Source organism: Callospermophilus lateralis, chromosome 2 (assembly GCF_048772815.1).
Source record: "Callospermophilus lateralis isolate mCalLat2 chromosome 2, mCalLat2.hap1, whole genome shotgun sequence".
NCBI lineage: Eukaryota > Metazoa > Chordata > Mammalia > Rodentia > Sciuridae > Callospermophilus > Callospermophilus lateralis.
Window position 1 is genome coordinate 167104465 of NC_135306.1, and position 23630 is coordinate 167128094.

At 40.7% G+C, this 23630-nt stretch overlaps 2 protein-coding genes and 1 non-coding gene across 8 annotated transcripts in view; all 3 read left to right on the forward strand.

Moving 5' to 3' along the window:
- Positions 1-4307: 4307 nt before the first annotated feature.
- Positions 4308-17675, forward strand: Ldha (lactate dehydrogenase A). 2 transcript variants are annotated; one of them, XM_076846973.2, is made up of 8 exons: positions 4308-4396; positions 6582-6731; positions 8558-8675; positions 10423-10596; positions 11051-11224; positions 11924-12041; positions 16245-16368; positions 16966-17675. In XM_076846973.2, the coding sequence occupies exons 2-8, from the start codon at positions 6606-6608 to the stop codon at positions 17128-17130; spliced, it is 999 nt and encodes a 332-aa protein (XP_076703088.1). In that variant the 5' UTR covers positions 4308-4396; positions 6582-6605; the 3' UTR covers positions 17131-17675. The 2 variants fall into 2 exon arrangements, with proteins under 2 accessions (XP_076703088.1, XP_076964977.1); XM_077108862.1 differs by lacking the exon at positions 4308-4396 and adding an exon at positions 6282-6359.
- On the forward strand, positions 9954-10053 carry LOC143393307 (small nucleolar RNA U13). Its single transcript, XR_013090600.1, has one exon. It is a non-coding gene; the product is annotated as a small nucleolar RNA U13 (small nucleolar RNA).
- Positions 17676-21643: 3968 nt separating the features above from the next.
- LOC143391538 (L-lactate dehydrogenase C chain) overlaps positions 21644-23630 on the forward strand; it is a 38455-nt gene continuing 36468 nt past the window's right edge. For all 5 annotated transcript variants that reach the window (XM_076844253.2, XM_076844255.2, XM_076844251.2 and 2 more), the window contains exon 1: positions 21644-21774. In XM_076844253.2, coding sequence (XP_076700368.2) covers positions 21649-21774 — 126 coding nt within the window. In that variant the 5' untranslated portion in view covers positions 21644-21648. The remainder of the gene's footprint in view (positions 21775-23630) is intronic.

Below are 23630 nucleotides of genomic sequence, written 5' to 3' on the forward strand. Positions count from 1 at the left end.
AGAACTCTCGAGAAAGGACAAAAAAGTCCTAGCCCAAAGGGAAGCAGGCAACATCTAGCACTTGAGGATGTGCCCTGCCTGGCGGAGCAGAAGGGGAAGAGGGGAGGTAGCAGGGTACCCGGAGATGTTACCAGGAGAGCTCAAGTGGTTTGGGCGGAGGCTTCTGTCCTCATACCCATCATCTGAGGGATGGATGAATTGGGGGTGGGTGTTGGGGTGAAGGTGACATAAAGTAGTTTTCCAGGAACAGATGCTGCTCTCTTGCCAGAGAGAGGAACCTCTACTTTGGCACGTACACAGCACACCCTGGTCTGACAAGGACAGAGGGAATGAGGTTATCTGCATCTTGGGTCTTGCAACTCAGAAAACCCATAGGCTTTGTAGCCAAACAAAAGGTGAAATAGGCCAGGCTGACTGTAAGTGTTCAGAAGGGCTGTGGACCAGGGAGCACTGGGTCAGTGCAGTGTATGTTCTGTACAGGTGCAGCTGGAGCTGTTTAGGTTTTGCACATCACGTGTATATATGCTGGGTATTATCACAAAAAAGCTGTCCTACTTTCCACGACCTCTCAATCACCCTGCTTTCATCCTTTCTCTCCCATTCTCCAAAAACTTCAGTGACCTCCACAGACCATTAAACACAACACAACAATAACAACAACAAAACCTAACATATAAACAAACAAAGCCCTCACCCCTAAGCCATAGGCTTTGTAGTCAGTCAGCCCTGGTTTAAAGTTCCAGCCCAAATCATTTAGTAGTTGGCACAGTCTTGGCAAAATCAGGATTTTCTCTGAGCCTTGGTTTCCTTATCTGGAAAATGGGAATAGTTGTGGCTACTTCAAAGAATTAAGAGGAAGAGGAGTATGGAGATTGCCTGGCTTGCTTCCTGATACATTAAGGGGTGCTTAGCAAATGGTATTTGTTTATTTGTTTGTGGAGTCAAATAGCAGTTGTTTGCATAAGAGGAGGGATGCTGCCCTTGTACTGAACTGTGGTTGGGTATCTTAATTTAGGGAAATGAAGAACCATTGATTAAAAAATTATATATAAAAATGTTTATTAAGGGGGCTGGGATTGTGGCTCAGCAGTAGAGTGCTCGCCTAGCAGGTGTGAGGCCCTGGGTTCGATCCTTAGCACCACATAAAAATAAATAAATAAAATAAAGATATTAAAAAATGTTTATTAAGTCATTTCTTACTTTTTAAATACCTTTACAGTGTTGGGCCATTCTCTTCAATTTAAGGCTAATGATGCTTATATCAACTTTTTCTATAATTTTTTTTTTGGGGGGGGGTTACTGGAATTGAACTCAGGATCATTTGGCCACTGAGCCACATCCCCAGCCCTATTTTGTGTTTTATTTAGAGTCAGGGTCTTACTGAGTTGCTGAGTGCCTTGCTGTTGCTGAGACTGGCTTTGAACTCTCAATCCTCCCAGCCTCCAAGCCGCTGGGATTACAGGCATGTGCCACCATGCCCGGCTTTTTTCTACAATTTAAATTAAAAAAGGGGGAAACAGAACCCCCACCTAACCCCACAAAATCTCACAGAATTATTTTAAAATATTTTAAAAATTGCTATATTAAAAGTCTTGCCAGGGCCTCCAGATATCAGCGTAGTTAGGCTGTGGGCCACAGCATGCACATTGTGTGTGTGTGGTGCTAGAATAATTTGGTCTGCACCTACTGCTTCTGACTACTACTGGAAGTCACAGAGAAAACCAACTGAAAATGGAACATTGTTCCCTTGATTGTGCCCACCACAAAACTGTCTTCTTGGTCTGCTAAAGGAATGGACTGCACATCAGCATTTGCGATAAGATGGCTCTTGACAAGTATCCTAGTAGTGGCGTTCCAGAACTGCACTTTCTCAGCAGAGCGGCCTAGTGTGTCTTCACAGGACCTCCCAGAGCTGCCTGACCTCCAGGTAAAATTTCTCACCTATCTTTCAGTGTAATTCCACTCTCTTTTTTTCGACCAGCCTCCTCCCAGCCACTGTGGTCACAGTTTACAGGTAGGCAGGCCCAGCCCTGACTGAATTAGGACATTGTTGCAAAGACTGAGGAACCAAAGATACTGTTACAATCTGTCTTGTCCTCAAGGGACCTGGAGCCCAGGTCCCAGGGCCTCCTAGAGTGATGAAAACACTGTTGGAACATCCTAGAGAGATACCCTGCTTTCCTGGAGCTTGCGATAATTATACTTTCAAAACCAAGAATCCTACAACTACGACTTTTTCTCAGAGATGGCACTGAGCTTCCCACTGGTGCCATAGAATGCAGGAAGGAAGTAGGCCCATCCACCACCTAGAGGGGCTCACCGTCTGGTAGGGGAGGAGCGCCCCATCCCTCTCTATTGTGAATCTTTTGGAAGGATGTATAACTAGTGCTGGGGGAGCTGAGAGGAGGGAGGTACCAAATCTGTGGGTGCATGGGTGGGTTGGTATAAAGAAAACCCTTTTTCTCCTCTACTCACACTCAACTCAGAACAACCCTAGGACCAAATATGTGCTTTCCAACCCCTCCCACACAAAGCAATTCTCTGGTGAATACCAATTAGGTGTTCTATAATTCAATTAATTCTGACATTACCTAGAGATAGCATCTGATCCCACAAGACTTCCCTCTACTTCTGACCCTAATTGCAAGTAGTAGTTTGTGACCTGTACTTCTGACCAGCATGCTGAAAGTTGGGAATGCCCTATATCCCTATTTCAGGATTGATAATTTGCTTGGATACTTCCCAGAACCTAGAGAAACACCTTACTGATTTTTAAATTTACTTTTTTTTTTTTTGTAACGGGTATTAAACTCAGGGGCACTTGACCACGATGCTACATCCCCAGCCCTATTTTGTATTTTATTTAGAGACAAGGTCTCACTGAGTTGCTTAGTGCCTTGCAGTTGCTGAGGGTGGCTTTGAACTCACAATCCTCCTGCTTCAGCCTCCCAAGCTGCTGGTATTATAGGCATGCGCCATTGTGCCTGGCTAATTTAGTTTTTACGTTTTTTAAAATGCATGTATGTATGTATGTATGTATGTGTGGTTCTGGGGATTGATCTCAGGGCCTGTGCATGCTAGCAAAAGTGCTCTATCACTAGCCATATCCTCAACTCATTTGGTATAAAAGATATTACAAATGATGCAGATGATAAGTTAGATGGAAGAGATGCATAGGGCAAGGTTATGGTGGTGTAAGTACCCAGCTTCCTTGCCCTCTCTGGGTACTCTAACCTCCCAGCACTTCCAATGTTCAAGACTTTTTAGAAACTTTGGAGCTGGGGGTGTGGCTCAATGGTAAACCATTCTCCTAGTGTGCTGGAAAGCCTGCAAGCCTGAAAGCCAAGTTCACTCCCCAGAAGAATTTTTAAAGCTTTTATAGAGTTTAATCTCCAGCCACTACCCACTTTCCTGGAGGTTAGTGGGTAAGTCTAACAGTACCCTATATTCACTTGGATTTTCTTATCACTAAGGAAATTCCAGAACTTTATCAAGTATATTTCATATTATACCAAAGTCGGGGAACACTAGAAGATGGGTACCCTGCAAAGAAGAGATGAATGGGGCAGATAAAACAACTAGCATGAAAAAAGGCAGAGGTAAAAGTGTTTCAAAAGCAAACATTTGAACTCATAAGTAGCGGGTAGAATAGTGGTTACAGGGGATGGAGAAGGGTGGTGGAGAGATATTAAAATAAAACGCAGCACCAACAATTCTTGGGTATGGCTGGGACTCATCCTCGTGGGGTGGGACAATGGGAAGATGCAGACAAGAAGGTAAATTTGACCTCAATCGCTCTGCAAGACCAGAGAGGCAAAGTCTCCCTTGTGAGTTTCGGACTTGGAAGGTTTGGCAGTAGGGGAAAAGGAGACGTCCTTTTCCGTCAGACGGTCAAACTGACGCTGTGCTAGGTATTTTCCTTCTTTCATTCAACAAATGTTTGGGAGCGCCAGAAGCTGTCCCAGGCATTTGGAAACAGCGATGAAGAAACAGATCAGGGATTTCTTGAGAGTAACGTGCAAATTTTACGGAAGAGGAAGCTGAGGGTCTGCCTGACTCTGGCTCACGGATATCGCACGGGCTCCCAAGGCCGGAGGGGCAGCGTGGGGCTTTGGGCACTCCCTTAGATGTCCCGGCGCACGTGGTTTGGCCCGCGGGTCCGCTGTCCGGCTGCGCGCGCCGCCAGGGCCTCTCCACTGCCCCGCCCGGCTGGGTGCCCGCCCCCAGCCCAACCCACACGTGGGTTCCCGCACGTCCGCCTGGCTCCACTCCTGACGTCAGCTTCGAGGTTCCATTTAAGGCCCCTCCCGCGCCCAGCCTTGAGTGCCGGAGACTCTGCTGCAGAGTGCGGATTCTATTGCTGCGCGCCCCTGAAGCCCTCTCAACTGCACTCCTGGTACGGTCAACCCCGAGTACTCTGCACCCGGAGGGGAGGGAGAGCAACTGCTTATGGCTCCGCTGGCCCGCGCTGCCGGCGAAGGGGTCCCTGCTGTCGGGGAGAGGCGCCGCTTCCCAGAAGCTGAGTTCGGAGACGTGGGCGGTGGCCTACCACGCATGGGCTTGGCGTCCACCACACTAGGCTTTTGCCCTAAGCGGCATCTCTGGCCTCTGGCCTTGCTGGGTAGCAGAGCGAGTGACGCCACCCAACCCAGGGTTGATATTCCGGGTGGATGAGGAAGGACAGGAGATCATAGATCTGAGGGTGGAGAATGCCTTCGGGTTTGAAGTTAGCGAACAACGCAAAACTTGTGGTCTGGTTTTGGGAGCTCAGGCTATCCCTGAGCTCCCAAACCCTTCGTCTGGGGAAGGGTTCCTGGATGCCGGAGAAACCCTGAGTGCTGCGCGATTTGAATTTTTGCCCTGGGACGCTGGAGAGGTGGAGTCTATGGGGATTGCTGTCGCCTTTAGACTATAGGGTGCTCTTTGCGTAAGTGATATTTATTAAGTTGCTGGGGGATCAGAGGCTGTACTAAACGAGGTGCGTGCAAAGATGAAGCAGGCAGAGTTGCAGTACTTCTGCACCTCAGACCGGTCTATCGAGAATAGTACCATCTCTTTTTGGCAAAGGGGAAAACCTAGAGTTGGGAGAGAGGGCATCTCTAAGGTCACAGTGAGTGAGTGGCAGAGGTGGGGAGGGTAGATCCTCGTTCTGCAAGGCTCTTACCCCTAGACACAGTCTTGCCCCTACCATAGAAGGGAGCCGTGGAGCAGAAGACTGAAGGTTTCAGTGAGACCGGTTCTTTGCAGGAGAATTCCTCCCTTTAGCCAAAAAGTTGCAGAAACCATGCAAGGCTATCTAGAAATAGCAGTGATTTGAGACCCGATTCCATCTTGGCGACTCTGGGCTGCCTGCCTAGAGATCCTGTCTGATATTTTTGCCCTTTAGGACCGAGTCAAAACTAGGCGTGGTGTTTGGGGGGGATGTAACATGTGATTCCCTCCAGTGAGTGCAGTGCAGGGTTGGATGGGCAGAGTGGAAGATTCCCTCCCCAAGCTCTGGAATTCAAGGGTTCCACCAAGTACCTGTTAACTTTACGGCTTCAAACCTCTGCAGCCATTTCTGCACTTCCTGTGCTGACAAAATTTCCTCATACCAGGCCTCATGACTTTGCAACAGGGACCACGGCTGAAGCTACACGTGGCTCCTCCCTCCTGCTTGGTTAACAGACCCTAGTCCCTGGTATTGCGATTTGAAGTGTGACTGGCTAACCGCCAGGCCAGGGAGGCTGCCAACCCAGCTTCACGTTGTTCACATGTGCTTCAGGGCATTAGTAAGGTCTAAAGTCTGACTGGAGCATGCTCCCTCTGACCCACACAATAGATGGTTGCAGATAGCCTACACTTTCTTGAGGGCTGGGCCGGGAGGGCTTACCCTCTCCACCCTCAGCGTCCACGGTCCAGCCTACAGCCTATTAATGGCACACAGCCACCAACCTGCTGCTTTCTCTACCCCACTCCGCAACCTCCGGAAAGCAAAAGCGCATGCGCACTTGCGCAAGTTTCCTGGGTCGGGATCTTCCGGATCTGGGCGGGGCGTAAGTCTTGTGCCACATGGGGAGGAAAGCAAGCAAGTGTGCAGTGTGCGCAGGCGCCGACCTCACAGCACGTTCCTTTGCTTTTGGGTTGTGCTTGTGGCCGTTAGTGGCGATTTCTGCTTGTACTTTTGGTCCTTAGTTGGGGCTTTGCACTGTACTTGCTTTAGGGTCCTGAGTGGCCGAAAGATAGCTGCCCAGTGTGGGTGGCTCACTGATTTTGTCTGAAGAGCGGCCTACCCTTCTAAGGGCTAATAAGCCAAGATGAGTGATTCCTCAGGAGGCTATACTTACACCCAAACTTCGATATTATTTTTTCATGCCAAGGTGAGGTCCTTCACATCAGATCCTGGTCAGACCAAACCCTGGCATTAGACTTTTAAACCCTTTTTGCCACCTTTAGGTTTTTCCCTCTCCATTTTTAGTCATCTCTTGTGAATTTCAGTGGCAGATTCCCAAAAGAAAGTAAAGTAAGCCTTTTTCAAGAACAGCTCTTGGTAAGTAAACAATATTTCAAGAGGATGCAGTGACATTGTTTCTCCCCTATAGATTCCTTTTGGTTCCAAGTCCAAGATGGCAAGTCTCAAGGATCAGCTGATTGTGAATCTTCTTAAGGAAGAACAGGTCCCCCAGAATAAGATTACAGTTGTTGGGGTTGGTGCTGTTGGCATGGCCTGTGCCATCAGTATCTTAATGAAGGTAAGTGAGAGTCCATCACTCTGGAAGCTGATGCCTTGGCTCCATCCTGTCCTCCACCCTCCCCAATAATTGGATTGTCACTGTACATTAAAATATGAAGGTTCATGCACTCATTCAAGGAACTTAATGTGAAACAACGTTTGAAACATGGTGAGGTATCAACAGTGTTATCTGAAATAAAAAGTGTCAAAGGTTACATTTTCTAAAATTAATTATATATCCAAATAAAAGGAAGAGTTCATGCCTTTAAATGAGTCAGACTCTCTTAAAGTAATTTTTGAATTGAAAATAACAGTTACATATGGTAAAATTAAAATCATCCTATGGGAATTTTTTTTTTTTTTTTTTAAACAGGCATGAGTTTATTAGAAGAGATAGGGATAGGAAAAGGAAAAGGGACACTCTTAGGGAGAGAGTGTATTGCTAAAAGCTTGCTCCTTGCTGATGCCACTCTAATAACAAGGACATGGTTTTGAGAAAAAGGAAAAAGGTTTATTGCCTTGCTAGCAAAGGAGAATCACATGGGAAACACCACCACCTTTGTTTAACAATTTTGTTATCAGTTATGGGACTAAAAATTAGAAAAAGAATTTGTGAGTAAAGAACACATTTTACAGTGTTCAAACCTGATATAAAAAATAATTGAAGCACCTTTCAATATTAAAATACTTTTAAGTTCAGGTTTATAAGAGTGAAATATGACTTCTGTATTCTGAACATTAATGAATTGAAGGAAGAAGGGACTGAAGGCAGAAATGATCTGTGCAGAGATCGTAATTTATTTGTTTTTATGTGGTACTAAGGATCAAACCCAAGCCCTTGCACACACATGCTAGGTGAGCACTCTACCGCTGAACTACAACCCTAGCCCCTCTGTATTTGTTCTTGGAAGCCACATAACACACCAACTCTTATTCCTTACCCACTTGATCAAAAATTGATGCTGTTTTCCCTATATGTATGAACCACCTGTGGTCTTTTTCTTTGGCCTCTGATTCAGGTATGGGTAAGAGTACCCACTGACCACTTGTGCTTTAGATGATTTGAAGGTAACTGTTGCTGGTGCTCCTGGTCTAAGATGCACCTTTGAATTTTTATAGGTTCAGTTGTAAGGAAACTGTTAACCAATATTATGCAAGGCACAAGTCTTATATTTGTGCAAAACTGTAAGTATTGGTTCAGATATGAAAAACAACTAGAGAATTACTCAGACTATCACTTTTTTTAATGGTGGTGGTAGGGGGGACCAAGGATTGAACCCAGGGGCACTTTACCACTGAGCCACATTCCCAGCCATTTTTGTTTTTATTTTGAGACAAGGTCTCACTAAGTTGCTTTGCTAAGTTGCTGAGACTGGCTTTGAACTTGTGATCCTCCTGCCTCAGCCTCTCAGCCTCCCAACCTCCCAAGCTGCTAGGAATACAAGTGTGCACCAATTGTTGATACTAGTCCATATCACCTATTTAATGACTAGCGAATTCAATGTAAAACTGAATTTGGGATAGAAAATAAAGCAGTTTTTCATAATTAGAAAGCAGTGTTATTGGAGGTAGTTGCAGTTTTATGACTATTGATTGTTCCATTTCCATACCAGCAGTGGTAGCACTTCTGAAGAGGTTGGTTCAGAGGGGAGATAGTGCTATGTATAGACCATCTGTGCGTCAGCTTAAAAAAAATGGCAGTGTGCCTCTACTTTGAAGTATATCCTGAACTAACACGATACTAAAATAGCAGAACTCTCCTGTGTCAGAATTAAGAGAAATTTTTCATTCCAAAAATCTTGAAATGAAAGTCTCCCATTTAACTAAAAATTTTATGTCTTTTAGGACTTGGCAGATGAACTTGCTCTTGTTGATGTCATGGAAGATAAATTGAAGGGAGAGATGATGGATCTCCAGCATGGCAGCCTTTTCCTTAGAACACCAAAAATTGTCTCTGGCAAAGGTTGATTTCAAAAAGTTTTATATTATAGTCCACATTAGCTGTAAACTTTCTTTTTGTACAATATTTTATAATAGAAAGCTACTGACTACATGCTAAGATAGACAATATGACACAAAACCTGGGGGTGGAGAGGTTGGTGGGGAGAGCAGGGCAGAAGCCACAGGCTTAGACTAAGAGACTTTCAATAGACTGCTGAATGGACTGGATCTGCAGCTTCAGTTGAGAGCCTTCTTTAATGGTGACAGAACACACAATGACAAGCCTGGAGACCTCACAGGCCCGCCTTAGGGCCCACTTGGAGCACACAAACATACAGGGCACATTCTTGTCTTCATAATAGTAGCAAGATGTCCAGGGTGATCTCTAGGGATTCAGCATCTGCAGCCATCACAGGGAACTTGGAGATGCCTTTGTTGAGGGTTTTGGTTGCATGGCTGCAGTCCCTCTTAACAGTCTTCAAGAGCAGGCAACCTTGGATAAATCAGAAAAAAGCAGATGTAAATTTTTTTTATTCATCTCAAAGTCCTAGCTCTTAGAAGCTTTTCTTTTTCATACTGGATAGGGGAGTCTTAAAATATATTTACATTGGTACCTATGGATATCAAAGTTCAATCTATACTAAATGGTTTATGGAAATCCAGTTAGTGTATTATGTGGAAACCATCTGAACTAGAATGTAATGAATAAAGTTTCAATCTTTAGGTGCATATTTAACCACATTGCTTTAAATACTTTTTTTTCTTTTGTGGTGTTGGAGCATTTAACCTAGGCCTTGCATATATATGCTTGGCAAGTACTCTATCACTGAGCTACATCCCCAGCTATCAGATATTTAAGTGTTCTTATTCCTCCCCTTCCTTTCACACAGTAACACAAGGTTGAGATCAGAATAAATGAGGCTGTTCAGATATTTTTGACTTGACCCTTTCACACTTAACTAGCACCAGCCTGGGAAATGGGATTTGGGCCCAAATAGTGTCTTTTGGTACTTGAAAGTCCTTAGCAACTCCTAGGGTTAATCCTCTTATGCCTTTGGGTATCTAGAAGCAAAATATGTTCGTTAAGTGTAAAAGCATCTCTGCCTTTTTTAGTAATCAAGTAGTTAAGTAAACTTAGGAGCAATGAAGAATAAGAACATTGAACGAAGGGGAAGAATTGGGGATATCTGAGAAGTTGATATATGAGAATCATAAACTTGATTTCTTCCTGTTTCTCTCAGTCATAGTTATATCAAGTTATAATGTAACTAAAATTACACTATAAGGAAGGTATACACTGGTCGTTTTCAGTTCATAAGTGTGATGGTTGGGTTTTGCGTTGGGTGAAATATGTCTTTCTCTAAACGTTGTTAGAATATCAGTGCATTACCCATCTGACATAAAAAATAGAAAACCTGAAAACAAAGGGAAATGTCTAGGAGGCAGTGGGGGCATTTATCTGCCATATATATAAAACCTGCATAAAATTACAGAAGCCAGGTGTAGTGATAATACTGTGATCTCGGCGATTCTACAGGCTGATGCAGGAGGAATAAAAGTTTAAGGCCTGTAAGGGCAATTTAGGGAGACCCTGTCTCCAACCTGAAGAAAAAGGGAGGGACTGGGGGTGCAGTTCAGCAGCAGAGTGCTTGCTACATGTGTGTGAGGCCCTGGGTTTGATCCTCAGTACTAAAAAGAGAAACAAATTTTGCTGGCTAGTTAACAGTTCTCTTAAAGGTATTCATCTGATCGTTGTTTCGTTTTTTTAGACTATAATGTGACTGCAAACTCCAAGCTCGTCATTATCACAGCTGGGGCACGTCAGCAAGAGGGAGAAAGCCGTCTTAATTTGGTCCAGCGTAATGTGAACATCTTCAAGTTCATCATTCCCAATGTTGTAAAATACAGCCCACATTGCAAGTTGCTTGTTGTTTCCAATCCAGGTGAGACTTAACAGCATAAAACATGAGCTATAGTAAAATTGATAGTATGTTATATTCTATATACATGTATATATTCATTTATTTCTTGTTGCATTACCCTCCTGAGAGTGTTTTTGTAAAATAGTTATTGATAAAACATTAAAGGGATAAAACATTAAAGGAACAGAATGCCTCTGAACATAGTTGGAACATAAAATCAGTTATTTACCCAAGATCTTATATATGAAATAAGTTTATGAATAATTGTATTCTCTTAATTGGTGTAGTTTATTCTCATAAAATAATACTTGACTGCTTGGTAGACTTGATATGTAGTACAGAGACTTAAAAATATTAACAAAAATATCAATTAGTCATGAGTAGTATCAAGATCCGTATAGAACCATATATCTGTAGTGGCTAATCATTATCTAATGAATTACCTAATGTCTTTGCCTGAATGTTGTCTTCACAGTGGATATCTTGACCTATGTGGCTTGGAAGATAAGTGGCTTTCCCAAAAACCGTGTTATTGGAAGTGGTTGCAATCTGGATTCAGCACGATTCCGTTACCTGATGGGGGAAAGGCTGGGAGTTCACCCATTAAGTTGTCATGGGTGGGTCCTTGGGGAGCATGGAGACTCTAGTGGTAAGCATGAATTATTTTCTGCTTTTATTTACAAAAAGATTACATTAAAAAATCCAGGTATTTTTATTATTAAATTAGACCCTTAGTCAAGTATCCCTTAATCAGGATAGACTGGTTTCCTGGAATCTACTATTTATATAATTATATGCTAAGAATTAAGATTTTAGCCATTTTATATGACATTTTATGGCAAGGAGAACAGAATGAAATTTTACTTCTATGGAAGTAAATAACTAGACTTGTTATTTCTTCAGAATCGAACCTAGGTCCTCATGTATGCTTATCACACACTTTATCCTTGTACATCCCATAACCCCCAACATGTGAAAACCATAGTTCTTATGATAACTTTAGTCATTTATACTTGACTTGAACTGCTTGTTCCTGAAAAGGTCAGCCACCCCAAGTGGAGTTCAAGAAAATATTTTGGTACTGTGCAGAGTTCTGAGTTCCTTATGCCAATAAAATTTCCCTTATGTTTGTGTGCCATCCTTATATTTCAAATATATGAACTAAACATTCCAAAATGAGGGAAATGGGTTGAAATATATAATTCTTGTTATATAATCTAAATAAATGAAAATCTAATAGTAAGGACATTGGTTTTGACCATTTGTGTGTAATCCCCTTCAGCAGATAAGAGAATTAAAAATAGTATCTTGATGCATAAAAATAATTGTGCTGTACAATTTCTTTTAGTACCTGTGTGGAGTGGAGTGAATGTTGCTGGTGTCTCCTTGAAGAATCTGCACCCAGATTTAGGCACTGATGCAGATAAGGAACATTGGAAAGAGGTTCATAAGCAGGTGGTTGACAGGTAATAAGTTTCATAATCTGGCAATATAGGAGGTTAAAATTTATTATTTTTATATAAAAGATTTAATTTTTTTGTGATACTAGAGATTGAACCCAGGGGTACTATACCACTGAGCAACATCCCCTACCCCTTTAAAAATTTTTTTGAGACAGGATCTCACTAAAATAATCTGGCCTTGAACTTGAAATCCTCCTGCTTCAGCCTCCCAAGTTAATGGAATTACAGGTTGTAACATTAAAGTGCTACCCTGTGTGTGCAGATGATGAATTTGGCAGGTCAGATCCAAAAGACAATAAAAATATACTCTTTATACAAGATGGCATTTATTTTAGTAATAATACAGAAGTAAAAGAAAAAGTGATAGGCAAGAGAAAAAGATTATCACCAGCATGTGGGAAACACTGACACCTGAAGTCATGGAACAGGAGAGTTCCTGGGCAGCTTTTCAGGTTCCTGACTAGGAAGTCCCCAGCAGAGCATCCTCTCCAGTGGTGAGACCCCAGTGGGGCTTCTTAAATACAAATTAGAACAAAGAAGGCTTCATTCTAACAACTACCCATCCCCTCAAGGACACTTCATCCCCACTAGTACTGGCCAGATCTCCAAGGGAGGGAGTGGTGGCCTTGAGGTAAGTGAGTGTCTGAGTGAGCCAGCCAAACCCACTAGGAAGTCAGCATTCTTTAGATGTCCCATCAGGGATGTGTGAAGGTCCTGGCAGGCACGTGGACAGGGAAGATCTTTAATATTTTCCTTAGCCCTTTCAGGTGTATGCCACCAGGCCCTGCTATTTTAATAGTGTTTGTGTCTGAATACTTGGAGATAACTTGTTTCCTTTTCTTTTTTTTCCCCCCCCACTGGTACTAGGAATACCCAGGGCCTTGCACATGCTAAACAAGTGCTCTACTGCTAAGCTAAATCCCAGTCATTTTTTAATTCCTTTTTTATTTTGAAATGGTTCAGGCTGGTCTCAAACTTGCCATGGTCTTCTGCCTTGGCATAGCTGGGATCAGAGGCATGTGGGAGCCTGGCAACCCTTGTTTTCTTAAGCTTTGTTAAAGATCATAGTAGAAAGACAAAGGTAAAAACAACAAAAAAAGTAGCTAAAATAAAAAATAAGAGTACCAAATACTGGCAAGATTATGCAGAGCAGATACTGGGTTCCTCATACATTGTTGGTTGAAATGTAAAATGGTGCCACATTCTGGAAAACAGTTGGTTAAAATTAAAAATGAGTTTTTTATACAACCCAGCAATTTCATATAATGGATCCCAGAGAAATAAAACACCCATAAACAGATAAAAATATTAAAAATTACAGGTATTTTTTAATGCTAAAATCTTTTTTAAAATGTCATAATTCTCTGTAATCTGATAAATCTTTGCTTGTATTTTAAACTATTAAAATTCAACAAATAAGTTTGTCTGCCCTACTGGGATATGAGTCTTTACCTCAACATATATGATTTATTCACTTAGAAATAACTTTTTTTTTTTTTTTTTTTTTTTGGTGGTACTGGGGATTAAACCCAGGGTGCTCTAAGACCGTGCTATATCCACAGCCCTTTTTATTTTTTAATCTTTTTGGTACTGGGGATTGAACCAAGGATGCTCAGTCACTGACTGAACCACATCCCCAGCCCTTTTCCTTTTTAAAATTTTTTTTCATTTAATATTTTTTTAGTTGTCAATGGACCTTTATTTTATTTATTTACATGTGGTGCTGAGAATCAAACCCAGGGCCTCACACATGGTAGACAAGCACTCTATCACTGAGCCACAACCCCAGCCCTTTTTGTATTTTATGCTGAAATAAAGTCTCACTGAGTTGCTCAGGATTTTTCTAAATTGCTGAGGCTGGAGGCTGGCTTTGAATTCTCTATCCTCCTGCCTTTGTCTCCTGAGCCTCTGGGATTACAGGCTTGCACCACAGCACCTGGCTTTTTTTATTTTTTTTTTTTTAGTGTGTGTGTGTATGTTGCTGGTGATTGAACCCAGGGCCTTGTGCATGCAAGGCAAGCAACACCCTACCAACTGAGCTATATTCCCACCTGCCCTTTTGATATAGAGTGTTGCTAAATTGCTTAGGGCCTTACTAAGGCTGGCTTTGATGTTGTGATCCTCTGCCTCACTTAGTCTCCTAAATTCTGGGATTACAAGGGTGCACTACCTTCCTGACTTTTTTATTTTGAGATCAGGTCTCTCCAAGTCACCTAGACTGGCTTCAAACTTGTGATCCTCCTGCCTTAGCTCCTGAGTAGCTGGGATTACAGTAATGTGCCACTGTACCTGGCAGGAAAAACCTTTAAAATCCAAGTTATTTTTTTTTTGGTACTAGGGATTGAACTCAGGGGCACTTGGCCACTGAGTCATATCCCCAGCCATATTTTGTATTTTATTTAGAGAAGGGTCTCATTGAGTTGCTTAGTGCCTTGCCATTGCTGAGGCTGGCTTTGAATTTGCGATCCTCCTGCCTCAGCCTCCTGAGCTTCTGGGATTACAGGCCTGGGCCACCACACCCAGCCCAAGTTTTTATTATACTCTTTGAGATTATAAACATAGTTAGCATCTGGGTGTGGTGGCACACACCTATATATCAGGAGGCTGAGGCAGAAGAATGGCAAAATTGAGGGTAGTCTGGATAATTTAGCAAGATCCTGTCTCAAAATAAAATAGAAAAAAGAACTGGGGATATAGCTCAGAGGTAGAGCATTTGCCTAGCATGTGCAAGGCCCTGGGTTCCATCCCCAGGAAAACACACACACACACACACACACACACATACACACAGATAGCTTCTTTATTCAGATGGTAATAAAGTTATATGCCCAGGTCTAGATATGCTAGAAATATGGTACACTAACAAGAATTTACTAACAAATTGTTGAAATAGGGAAGTTTTCTACTTGGCATTATTTACTTGTAAACTGTGATTATGTGTGGACCTTAGGTCTATCAATTAGTCCTTGGTTCAGGATATATTTTTATACAAGTACTATGTGCTGTTTGTGCCACTAGAGCTCCTTATATTTTCATAATTGGTCTAGCAAGGCTCTCTCATTTGTATTTGTTTAGTTAAGTAAAACCTGTGAACCTACCACCCAGCCAAGAGACTTTAACATTAGCTATCAGCTGGTATAATATTCCTTGGGTCAGAATTATTAGTCTGCTGGTGTTTGAAAATACTGGAAGTGAATTTTTGCCCCACTCCCTATTCAACTATCTCCCTGTCACTCCCAATTGAAATAATCTTATAATCAACATGCTGTGTGCGATCTTTTAATCGTTCTATATTTACCGTTTTCATTTGAAATGCTGGCAATTGAATCCTGGTCTTTTGAGCATGCTAGGCAAACATTTTACCACTGAGCTACTTCCTCAGCTGCCCCTGGGTGTGCTCTTTTTTATTTTTTATTTTTTTTCAGCAATGGGGAATGAACCCAGGGGTTCTTTATCACTGAGCTACCATCTTCAGCCCATTTTTTTTTTTTTTTTTATTTTGAGACAGGATCTTGCTAAATTGACCTCCAACTTGCTATCCTCCTGCCTTGATTTCCTGAATCACTGGATTACAAGCATGTGCCACCATTCCTCGGCCCTGGATTTACTTTTTAAAATCCAGTAGTACCCTTCTTTTTTTCTTTTCTTTGCTACTACCACTCTTAGTACTACATTTCTTCATCCCACACAACCCCCCTTTGTACTAGGGATTGAACCCAAGGATGCTCTACTTCTGAGCTACATCCAACCCTAGCCCTTTTTATTTTTTGCGACAAGGTCTTGCTAAGTTGTTGGTTGGCCTTGAACTTCCAACTCTAAAATTCCCGAATTGCTTGGATTACGCCACTATTCCTGGCTCAATATTTCTAATAATCATCAGTTTACCACTATGTAGCTATAGTTGATTAGTTATGACAGTTATGTAATATTCCTTTGTGTCAGAATACCACAATTTATTCATTCTGTTGGAGGGCAGTGTACTTGTTACTTTTTTTTTTTTTGCCATTCCTAATAGTATTGTTGTAAACATTCCTGTTCAGTGATGTTCTGGTGTATATGCAAGGGTTACCCTTAGAAGTATAATGCAACTTTTGGGCATTATTTACTATAAAGCATGTGTTCAGTGAAACCTTTGTTTTCCTTTGTTTCTTCCTCCTGTTTTTTCCTGCCCTTCCCTATTCTTCCTTACCCTTCCCTATTCTGTAGCGCTTATGAGGTGATCAAACTAAAAGGCTATACATCCTGGGCCATTGGACTGTCTGTGGCAGATTTGGCAGAAAGTATAATGAAGAATCTTAGACGGGTGCATCCAATTTCCACCATGATTAAGGTAGGTCCATGTAGTGATATGTTGTATTTGAATACTTATTTCTGATTTGCTTTTGTTTCTGTTGCTGTTGTGTTTGTGAGGAAAGCCCCCTACCACTGAGCTATATCCCCAGCCCTATTTCCTGGTTTTTTAGAAAGGATTCTTCTGATAAAGCAGTTAGGTTAATGGAATTCCTGTTCACTGAAGTGAAATAACTTAATGCACTCAGAACTTTGGAAATAAATGATTGATATGTAGGATAAATGTCCACACATATATACTTGATAACTTGATTGAAAAACTTGTTATGTTTAAATAGATAGAAGTCTATAGGAGACAGATTTTGCCATTGGGAAAAATAGAAATCACTGTTACTTACCACAATGTTGCATAATAAATATTGGGAAATACTGTGTATAATAATAGTTTTTCTTTTAATATATATATGTTGTTGGTGTTTTAGTGGTTTTCTTTTACACTCTTGATTATATAAGTGAACATCTGGAAATAAATTTCTGCTTATTAAGTCAAATAAGCTTCATAATGGCAAAGAATGTAAGTCTTGGGAAACCTCAGATTGTATAGATAAAATGTAAATTATTTTCTTTTTGTTTTCAGGGTCTCTATGGAATAAAGGATGATGTTTTTCTAAGTGTGCCTTGCATCTTGGGACAAAATGGAATCTCAGATGTTGTGAAGGTGAATTTGACTCCTGAGGAGGAGGCACGTTTGAAGAAGAGTGCAGATACACTTTGGGGAATCCAAAAAGAGCTGCAGTTTTAAAGGCTTCTAATGTCATACCACTTCACTTTCTAGGATACAACAGGATTTTAGTTGGAGGTGTGCATGTTGTCCTTTTTATCTGTTCTGAGATTAAAGCAGATGGCCTGGGAAAAACATCAATTTTCTAAAGTTAGAAATAGGAATGGTGTATAAAACCCTACAGATATCCTGATGCTGGATAGTACTTAACTTGTGTAGTCCTAAAATAGTGTAAAATAGTTCCACCATCTCTGAGATACCACTGCCAATGTTGCACAACATTGTGCATGTTGTGTGATATACCTTCATCAAACATGCCTAGTCCAACTTTGTTTTTTTTTTTTTTTTCATTCAGTCACATCCTGGGATCCAATGTTAAATCCAATATCACATGTCTTATGTATAACTGTTCTAAAGGATTTTATTTTGTGTATTATATGTATCTGTAGTGTGCATTTCCATATAATGTAAAAGAAAGATCTACAAATGAACATTGCAACCAGCTATCCAAGTGTCATACCAACTGAAATATCAAATAAACCTTGAACAGTGACTATTCTATTAAATTCTTTTTATTTATTTTTGTGGTGCTGAGGATTGAACCCAGGGCCTGTGCATGTGGGGCAAGCACTGTATCAACTGAGCTACATCCCTAGCCCTTATTTTTATTTTGAGACAGGGTTTTGCTGAGTTGCTGAGGCTGATCTTGAACTTTGGATCCTCCTGCCTCGGTCTCCCAAGTTGCTGGGATTATAGGCATATGCTACCACTCCTCACCAATTTAAGATATAAAGTCATAAAGGTGCCATTTTTTTGTTATATTACTCGGAAGTAATAGGCTCTTCATGGACATCCCTGCAATAATTTTATTTTATGGGGTACTATTTACTACTGAGTAGACTTGAGTTTAATATGAATTTATGTTAAGGATATAATTAGACTGTTATTTTGGTACCATTTCCATTATAATCTATAGTTCCACTATATTAAGCCCAAGGTATTATATATTTGTTATTAAATCAAGTAGTCTTGGTGATTCTCTACTCAAATGTCTTATTAAATTTTCCCTCAAAATAGTTTTGTAAATCACCCTTATTCAGGCCTGAATATTGCCATCATTTCTGACTCAGGCTTTTATTCCCCAAAGTTTTCTTCTTCAGGGCTAGTTAAAAGAAAATTATGGCTTTTTTTCTCTCAAATATAAAATGACAAGCTTGGTCAAGGTTGTCTTGACAGTGCTATTTTAATTGGATTTGCTATCCTGTACCCTTTAATTGCAGCCTTGCTAAGATAAAATTTATATATCATAAAATGTACTTTAAAAATTTTTTATTAGTTGTAGATAGACACAATTACCTTCATTTTATTTATTGATTTTTAGGTGGTGCTGAGGATCAAACCCAGTGCCTCACACATGCTATACAAGTGCTCTGCCACTGAGCTACAACCCTGCCTGCCCAAAATTTGCTCTTAAAATGTACAACTCTTGGGCTGGGGTTGTGGCTCAGTGGTGGAGTGCTTGCTTAGCATGTGTGAGGCACTGGGTTTGATTCTCAGCCCCACATCTAAATAAAATGAAGGTCCACTGACAACTAAAAGAAATTATTTAAAAAAGTGTACAATTCTTTGGATTTAATTAACCCCAAAAGAAACCAGAATATTTCCATGGGCTTTGTGATCCTTGAGGTAACTTCAGTTTTATTTTTAAAAAATTGTTTAGATGTTAATGGACCTTTATTTTATTCATTTATTTATATGTGGTTCTGAGAATCAAATTCATTACCTCACATGCTAGACAAGTACTCTACCACTGGGCTACAATCCCAGCCCCTCAGTTTTATTTTTTAAAAGTCCATATCTTAATGTCATTTGATACAATAAATTAGACAATATGAACATGATTGAAAAATAAGTGAAATAGACTTACTCAATCTTTCATGAATTCAGATTTAATCTTGTAAAGTTTCATCATTTTCTGCAACAATAAGTGCTCTGGGTTCACCAAGTACCTTCCTGCCCCAGCAAGGAATAGGCCAACTCTACAAGGAGATCTTTTTTTTTTTTTTTTTTTTTTTTCATATCTTTAGGAAGTGGTTTAAGCAGGTCTTAGCCCCACCTCACATAGGCTTTTAGTGGAGAAGAAAATGAGATGCTCAGCACATGGTCCTCGTATTTTTTTTCTCCTCCTATAGCCATAAAAATTAAACTATCAGGACTCAAAAGCCACATTCCAGTCTAGGGTTGTAGCTCAGTAGTAGAGCGATTGCCTCACATGGATGAGGCCCTAGGTTCTATCCTCAGCACCACATAAAGCTAAATAAAAATGAAGATGTTGTGTTCATCTACAACTAAATATTAAAAAAAAGATTCTCAAGATTCTTTACTGAGTGCCTACTATATAATATGATAGATGTTGCAATATACAAGAAAAAGTAAAAATAAAATCTTGACTATTTTGATATTACTGCAATAAAAATGTCAATTAAGCTTGGAGAGGCATTAAAAGCCACTTCTCTTCACGATTACCAAGGGGATATATCATTTGGTCACCAGGAGCCTGAGGGAAGTATACAGCTTATTTATTTAGGTACTGGGGATTGAACCAAGTGGCATTAACCACTGAGATAATCCCCAGTCTCACTAAATTGCTGAGGTTGGCCTTGAACTTGTGATTCTCCTGCCTTCCTTGTCTGAGCTACTGGGATTACAGGTATGCACCAGCATGCCTAGCTACAGCTTGATTTTTTTTTTGTCTGTGATACCCAGAGTCTTGTGCATGCTAGACAAGTGCTCTACCACTGAGCTACATCTCTAGCCTATTTTGCAATTTTTAAAAATTTTTTATTTTATTTATTTATTTTTAGTTGGATCTGGTTAAGTTGCCCAGGCTGTTCTGAAACATACTATTATGTTCGGATTGCAGGCATTGTGCCACCAGGCCTGACCACAGCTTGAATTTGCAGGCCATCTAGGTCAGCAGTGTTCCTCAGCCCTGAGGTTGCTGGGGAAGCACACAAGCAAGTTGTGGTACCAATGTGCAGATGCCATTCCTGTGTGCTACTTATGGGGAGCTTCTAATTTTGGTCTTGTAGTAGGTTGAGAAAAGTGCCATAAGAGAAACAGGAGAGAAATTGGAAATTGTGGTAGTTGACACAATTGTAAAGGAAAGCTGGAAGTGCAGTTTAGGGTGCCAAAACTGAAAATGAGGAATTAACCTCAAAGGATGGGCAAACAACTTTCCAGATATAGAGAACATTAAAATGTTCTGACCCCGCCCCCCCCCGCAAAAAAAAAAAAAAAAAAGGTTGTCCAAAATCTAATTGGAGGGAGTTTTAAAGTTGGAGGGGTAGAAGGAGGTCAAATCTTGAAGGTCTTTTTGGTTATTCTAAGTATAATGGAAAGCCAAGGAAGTGTTTTAAGCAGAGTTATTGCTTGTTCTGCACTACATTACATACACACCCCACAGATCTTTACATGGAAAGTAGATTATCATTTATATATTGACAGGTTCATATGCAAATACTAGACAAAAAAATGATTGAGGAATTGTGTCCCCTTCTGTGAGTTATAAATTGTTGGTGTTGAACCCTTAGAAAACTAGACACGGCCTTTTCATGTCGTTAATGCCCTCTGTTCTCTCAAGAGAAATCCAAACTTTATTTCAGCACGTGGTCCTAAAGTTACAGAGGTCAATATGTCATAAAGTGACTGCAAGTAAATGCTTGGATAAGGGTGTGACGAGTGCACCATCAAAAAGTATGTTTCTCAAACTTCGGGATGGTAATTCCCAAGTCCAACTTTAAATTCCTTTCATCCCAGGGGCCCAGATTCGTTCTGCATGTCCTCTCATCTCAGAAAACAATAAATTAGGCTGGTTCAGGCCATGAGCTCCGCGGCCGAGGCAATTCCCCAGCTGGCTGCCCATCTTCAGTAGTCTGGTTGCCACCAGCTGTAGCTCAGTTACCTGGTAATAGTTGGGAGACATTTCCCAACCCGTGGACGCCCACCCCTTGCCGATGCGCCTGCGCTTGGGCCGGCCAGGGGCGGGGCTTGCGTTCTGACGTTAAGGGCTGCGCAAGGCGGCCAACTGTAACGGTTGCTGGGCTTCGCACCTGAACAGTCGTTGGTGTATTTTTCTGGGGTCACATTTTACTTTCTTAAAGGTGGCGCATTGTGCTTTGGGGGTCGTCTGTACTGAATTGAGCCAAGAAGAGCGTTTGTGAGCGTCTGGTGCTGAGTGAAAATAGTGGCTGGGAACGAGGAGGGTTTAGAAATCGTGTTGGTGCCCGGTTCCCTACCACTGATTGTTTATTGAGTGTTCCTTGCTTTACCCCACAGTATTCCTTGCTTTACCCCACACTCTTTGACCAGGAAATTTTTTCTTGGGTTTCTTTCCACCCCTGTGTCTTCCATTCTGCGAACTCAAGGGTTAGTTCCTTAGATACTCTCAGGTAGTTCCTTAGATATCCTAACTGTGAAAGGGATGGATTTAGGGAGTTTGATTCCATGAAATTGCATTATCTCTGTTAGATTCTCGAAATGTCAACTGTCAAGGAGCAGCTTATTGAAAATCTAGTTGCAGAAGATGCAGTCTCCCAGAGGAAGATCACCATTATTGGATCTGGTTCTGTAGGCATGGCTTGTGCTATTTGTATCTTACTGAAGGTAAGTCATAAGCCCATCCGGCTGCTGAAAATCAAGTAAGCACTTTTAGGAGTTGTACGCGTTGAGTTCAAAGTTTCAGGACTATTGCCTTGACAGCAAATATGTATCCTTTCATATCTGATTTTGACACAATTTAAAAAACATTTACTTTGAGCTAAATATGTGTCAGGCATTGCTAGACTATTTAAATTTACTTATAGGATTATTCTGTTATTTAACAATTTCTGTAGAAATGATTCAGTATCTTGCATTCCTTGAAGATAAGTCAGTGAAAATCATATATTCAAAGGGCTTATACTTCAAATCTTTTGCTTTTGCTTTGTCTTTTCTGTTCAGAGCATCTTTTCAAGTGTTTATTGGCCATGTGTATATCATCTTTGGATAAATATTCAAATCCTTTGTCCATTTAGAAAACTCAGGGCTTTTTTTTGGTGTGTGTGTGTGTGTGTGTGTGTGTGTGTGTGTATAACTCAACCCAGGGGTGCTTAATCTCTGAGCCAAATCCCCAGCCTTTTCTTTATTTTGAGACTGGGTATCACTAATATCTTTTGTTGAAAAGACTATTCCTTGCTGAGGGCCTTGCTAAATTGCTGAGACTGGCTTTGAACTCAGGATCCTTTTGCCTCAGCCTCATGAGCAGCCGTTATTACAGGCCTGTGCTGAGGCAGCTGGCAGGGACTTTTTTTTTTTTTTTTTTTTTTTTTGATTGTTGGATTGTTGGAGTTCTTTTTTTCTTTTTCTTTTTTTTTTAATATTTATTTATTTATAGTTTTTGGCGGACACAACAGCTTTGTTTGTATGTGGTGCTGAGGATCGAACCCGGGCCGCACGCATGCCAGGCGAGCGCGCTACTGCTTGAGCCACATCCCCAGCCCCGGATTGTTGGAGTTCTTTATATATTCAGATATTAACCACTTATCAGATAGATGATTTGCAAATACTTTCATTCCGTGAGTTCCTTTTCCACTCTGTTGCCTGTGTCCTTTGATGCACAGACGTTGTCAAATTTAATGTCTAATTTATTTTTACTTTTGTTGCCTATGCTTTTGTTGTATCCAAAAAAAGCATTGCAAAATTAAATGTCAGGAAGCTTTTCTTCCATGTTTTCTTCTAAGAGTTTTATAGTTTTAGATGTTATGTTTATATTTTTGATCCATTTTGAATTAACTTTGTATTTGGTGTAAGGTTAAGGTCCATGTTTGTTCATTGACATGTTAATATCCAATTCTTTCAATATCTTTTGTTGAAAAGACTATTCCTTCCCCTTTATCTTGGCATCCTTGTTAAAAATTTGAGTCTCATTATGTTCTTCTAGCCTATATTATATCTATTTTTATGCTGTACCACACTATTTTATATTAAGTTTTGAATTCAGGTAGTATGACACCTCCTACTTTGTTCTTTTTCAAGATTACTTTGACTTTTTGAGTCCTCTTAGATTCAAAGTGAATTTGGGATGAATTTTTCTATTTCTGAAAAATAACATCTTTGGAATTTTGATAGACTAGCACTGAATCTGTAGATTGCTTTGGGTAATATTGGCATCTTAATATTTTAATAATATTGTCTTCCAATCCATAAACATGGGATATCTTTCTGTTTATTTACGTCTTCCTTAATTTTTTTCAGCAACATTTTGTAGTTTTTCTTTTCTTTCTCCTTCTCTTTCTCCTCCTTCTTCAACCCAGAGATGCTTTACCTTTGAGCCACATCCCCAGCCCTTTTTAAAATTTTGAGCCAGGGTTTTACTAAATTACTTTGGGCCTCACTAATTGCTGAGGCTGACTTTGAATTTGCAATCCTCTTGCCTCACCTCTCAATTTGTTGGGATTATAGGCATGTGCCACTGCACCTGG

Bases quoted from the DNA above. Each gene is read 5' to 3' on its own strand.
- Ldha (XM_077108862.1), top strand. From the start codon at position 6,297: ATGAGTGATTCCTCAGGAGGCTATACTTACACCCAAACTTCGATATTA. The intron at 6,360-6,581 runs GTGAGGTCCTTC...TCTCCCCTATAG, and splicing joins TATTATTTTTTCATGCCAAG to ATTCCTTTTGGTTCCAAGTC. The intron at 8,676-10,422 runs GTTGATTTCAAA...TCGTTTTTTTAG, and splicing joins AAAAATTGTCTCTGGCAAAG to ACTATAATGTGACTGCAAAC.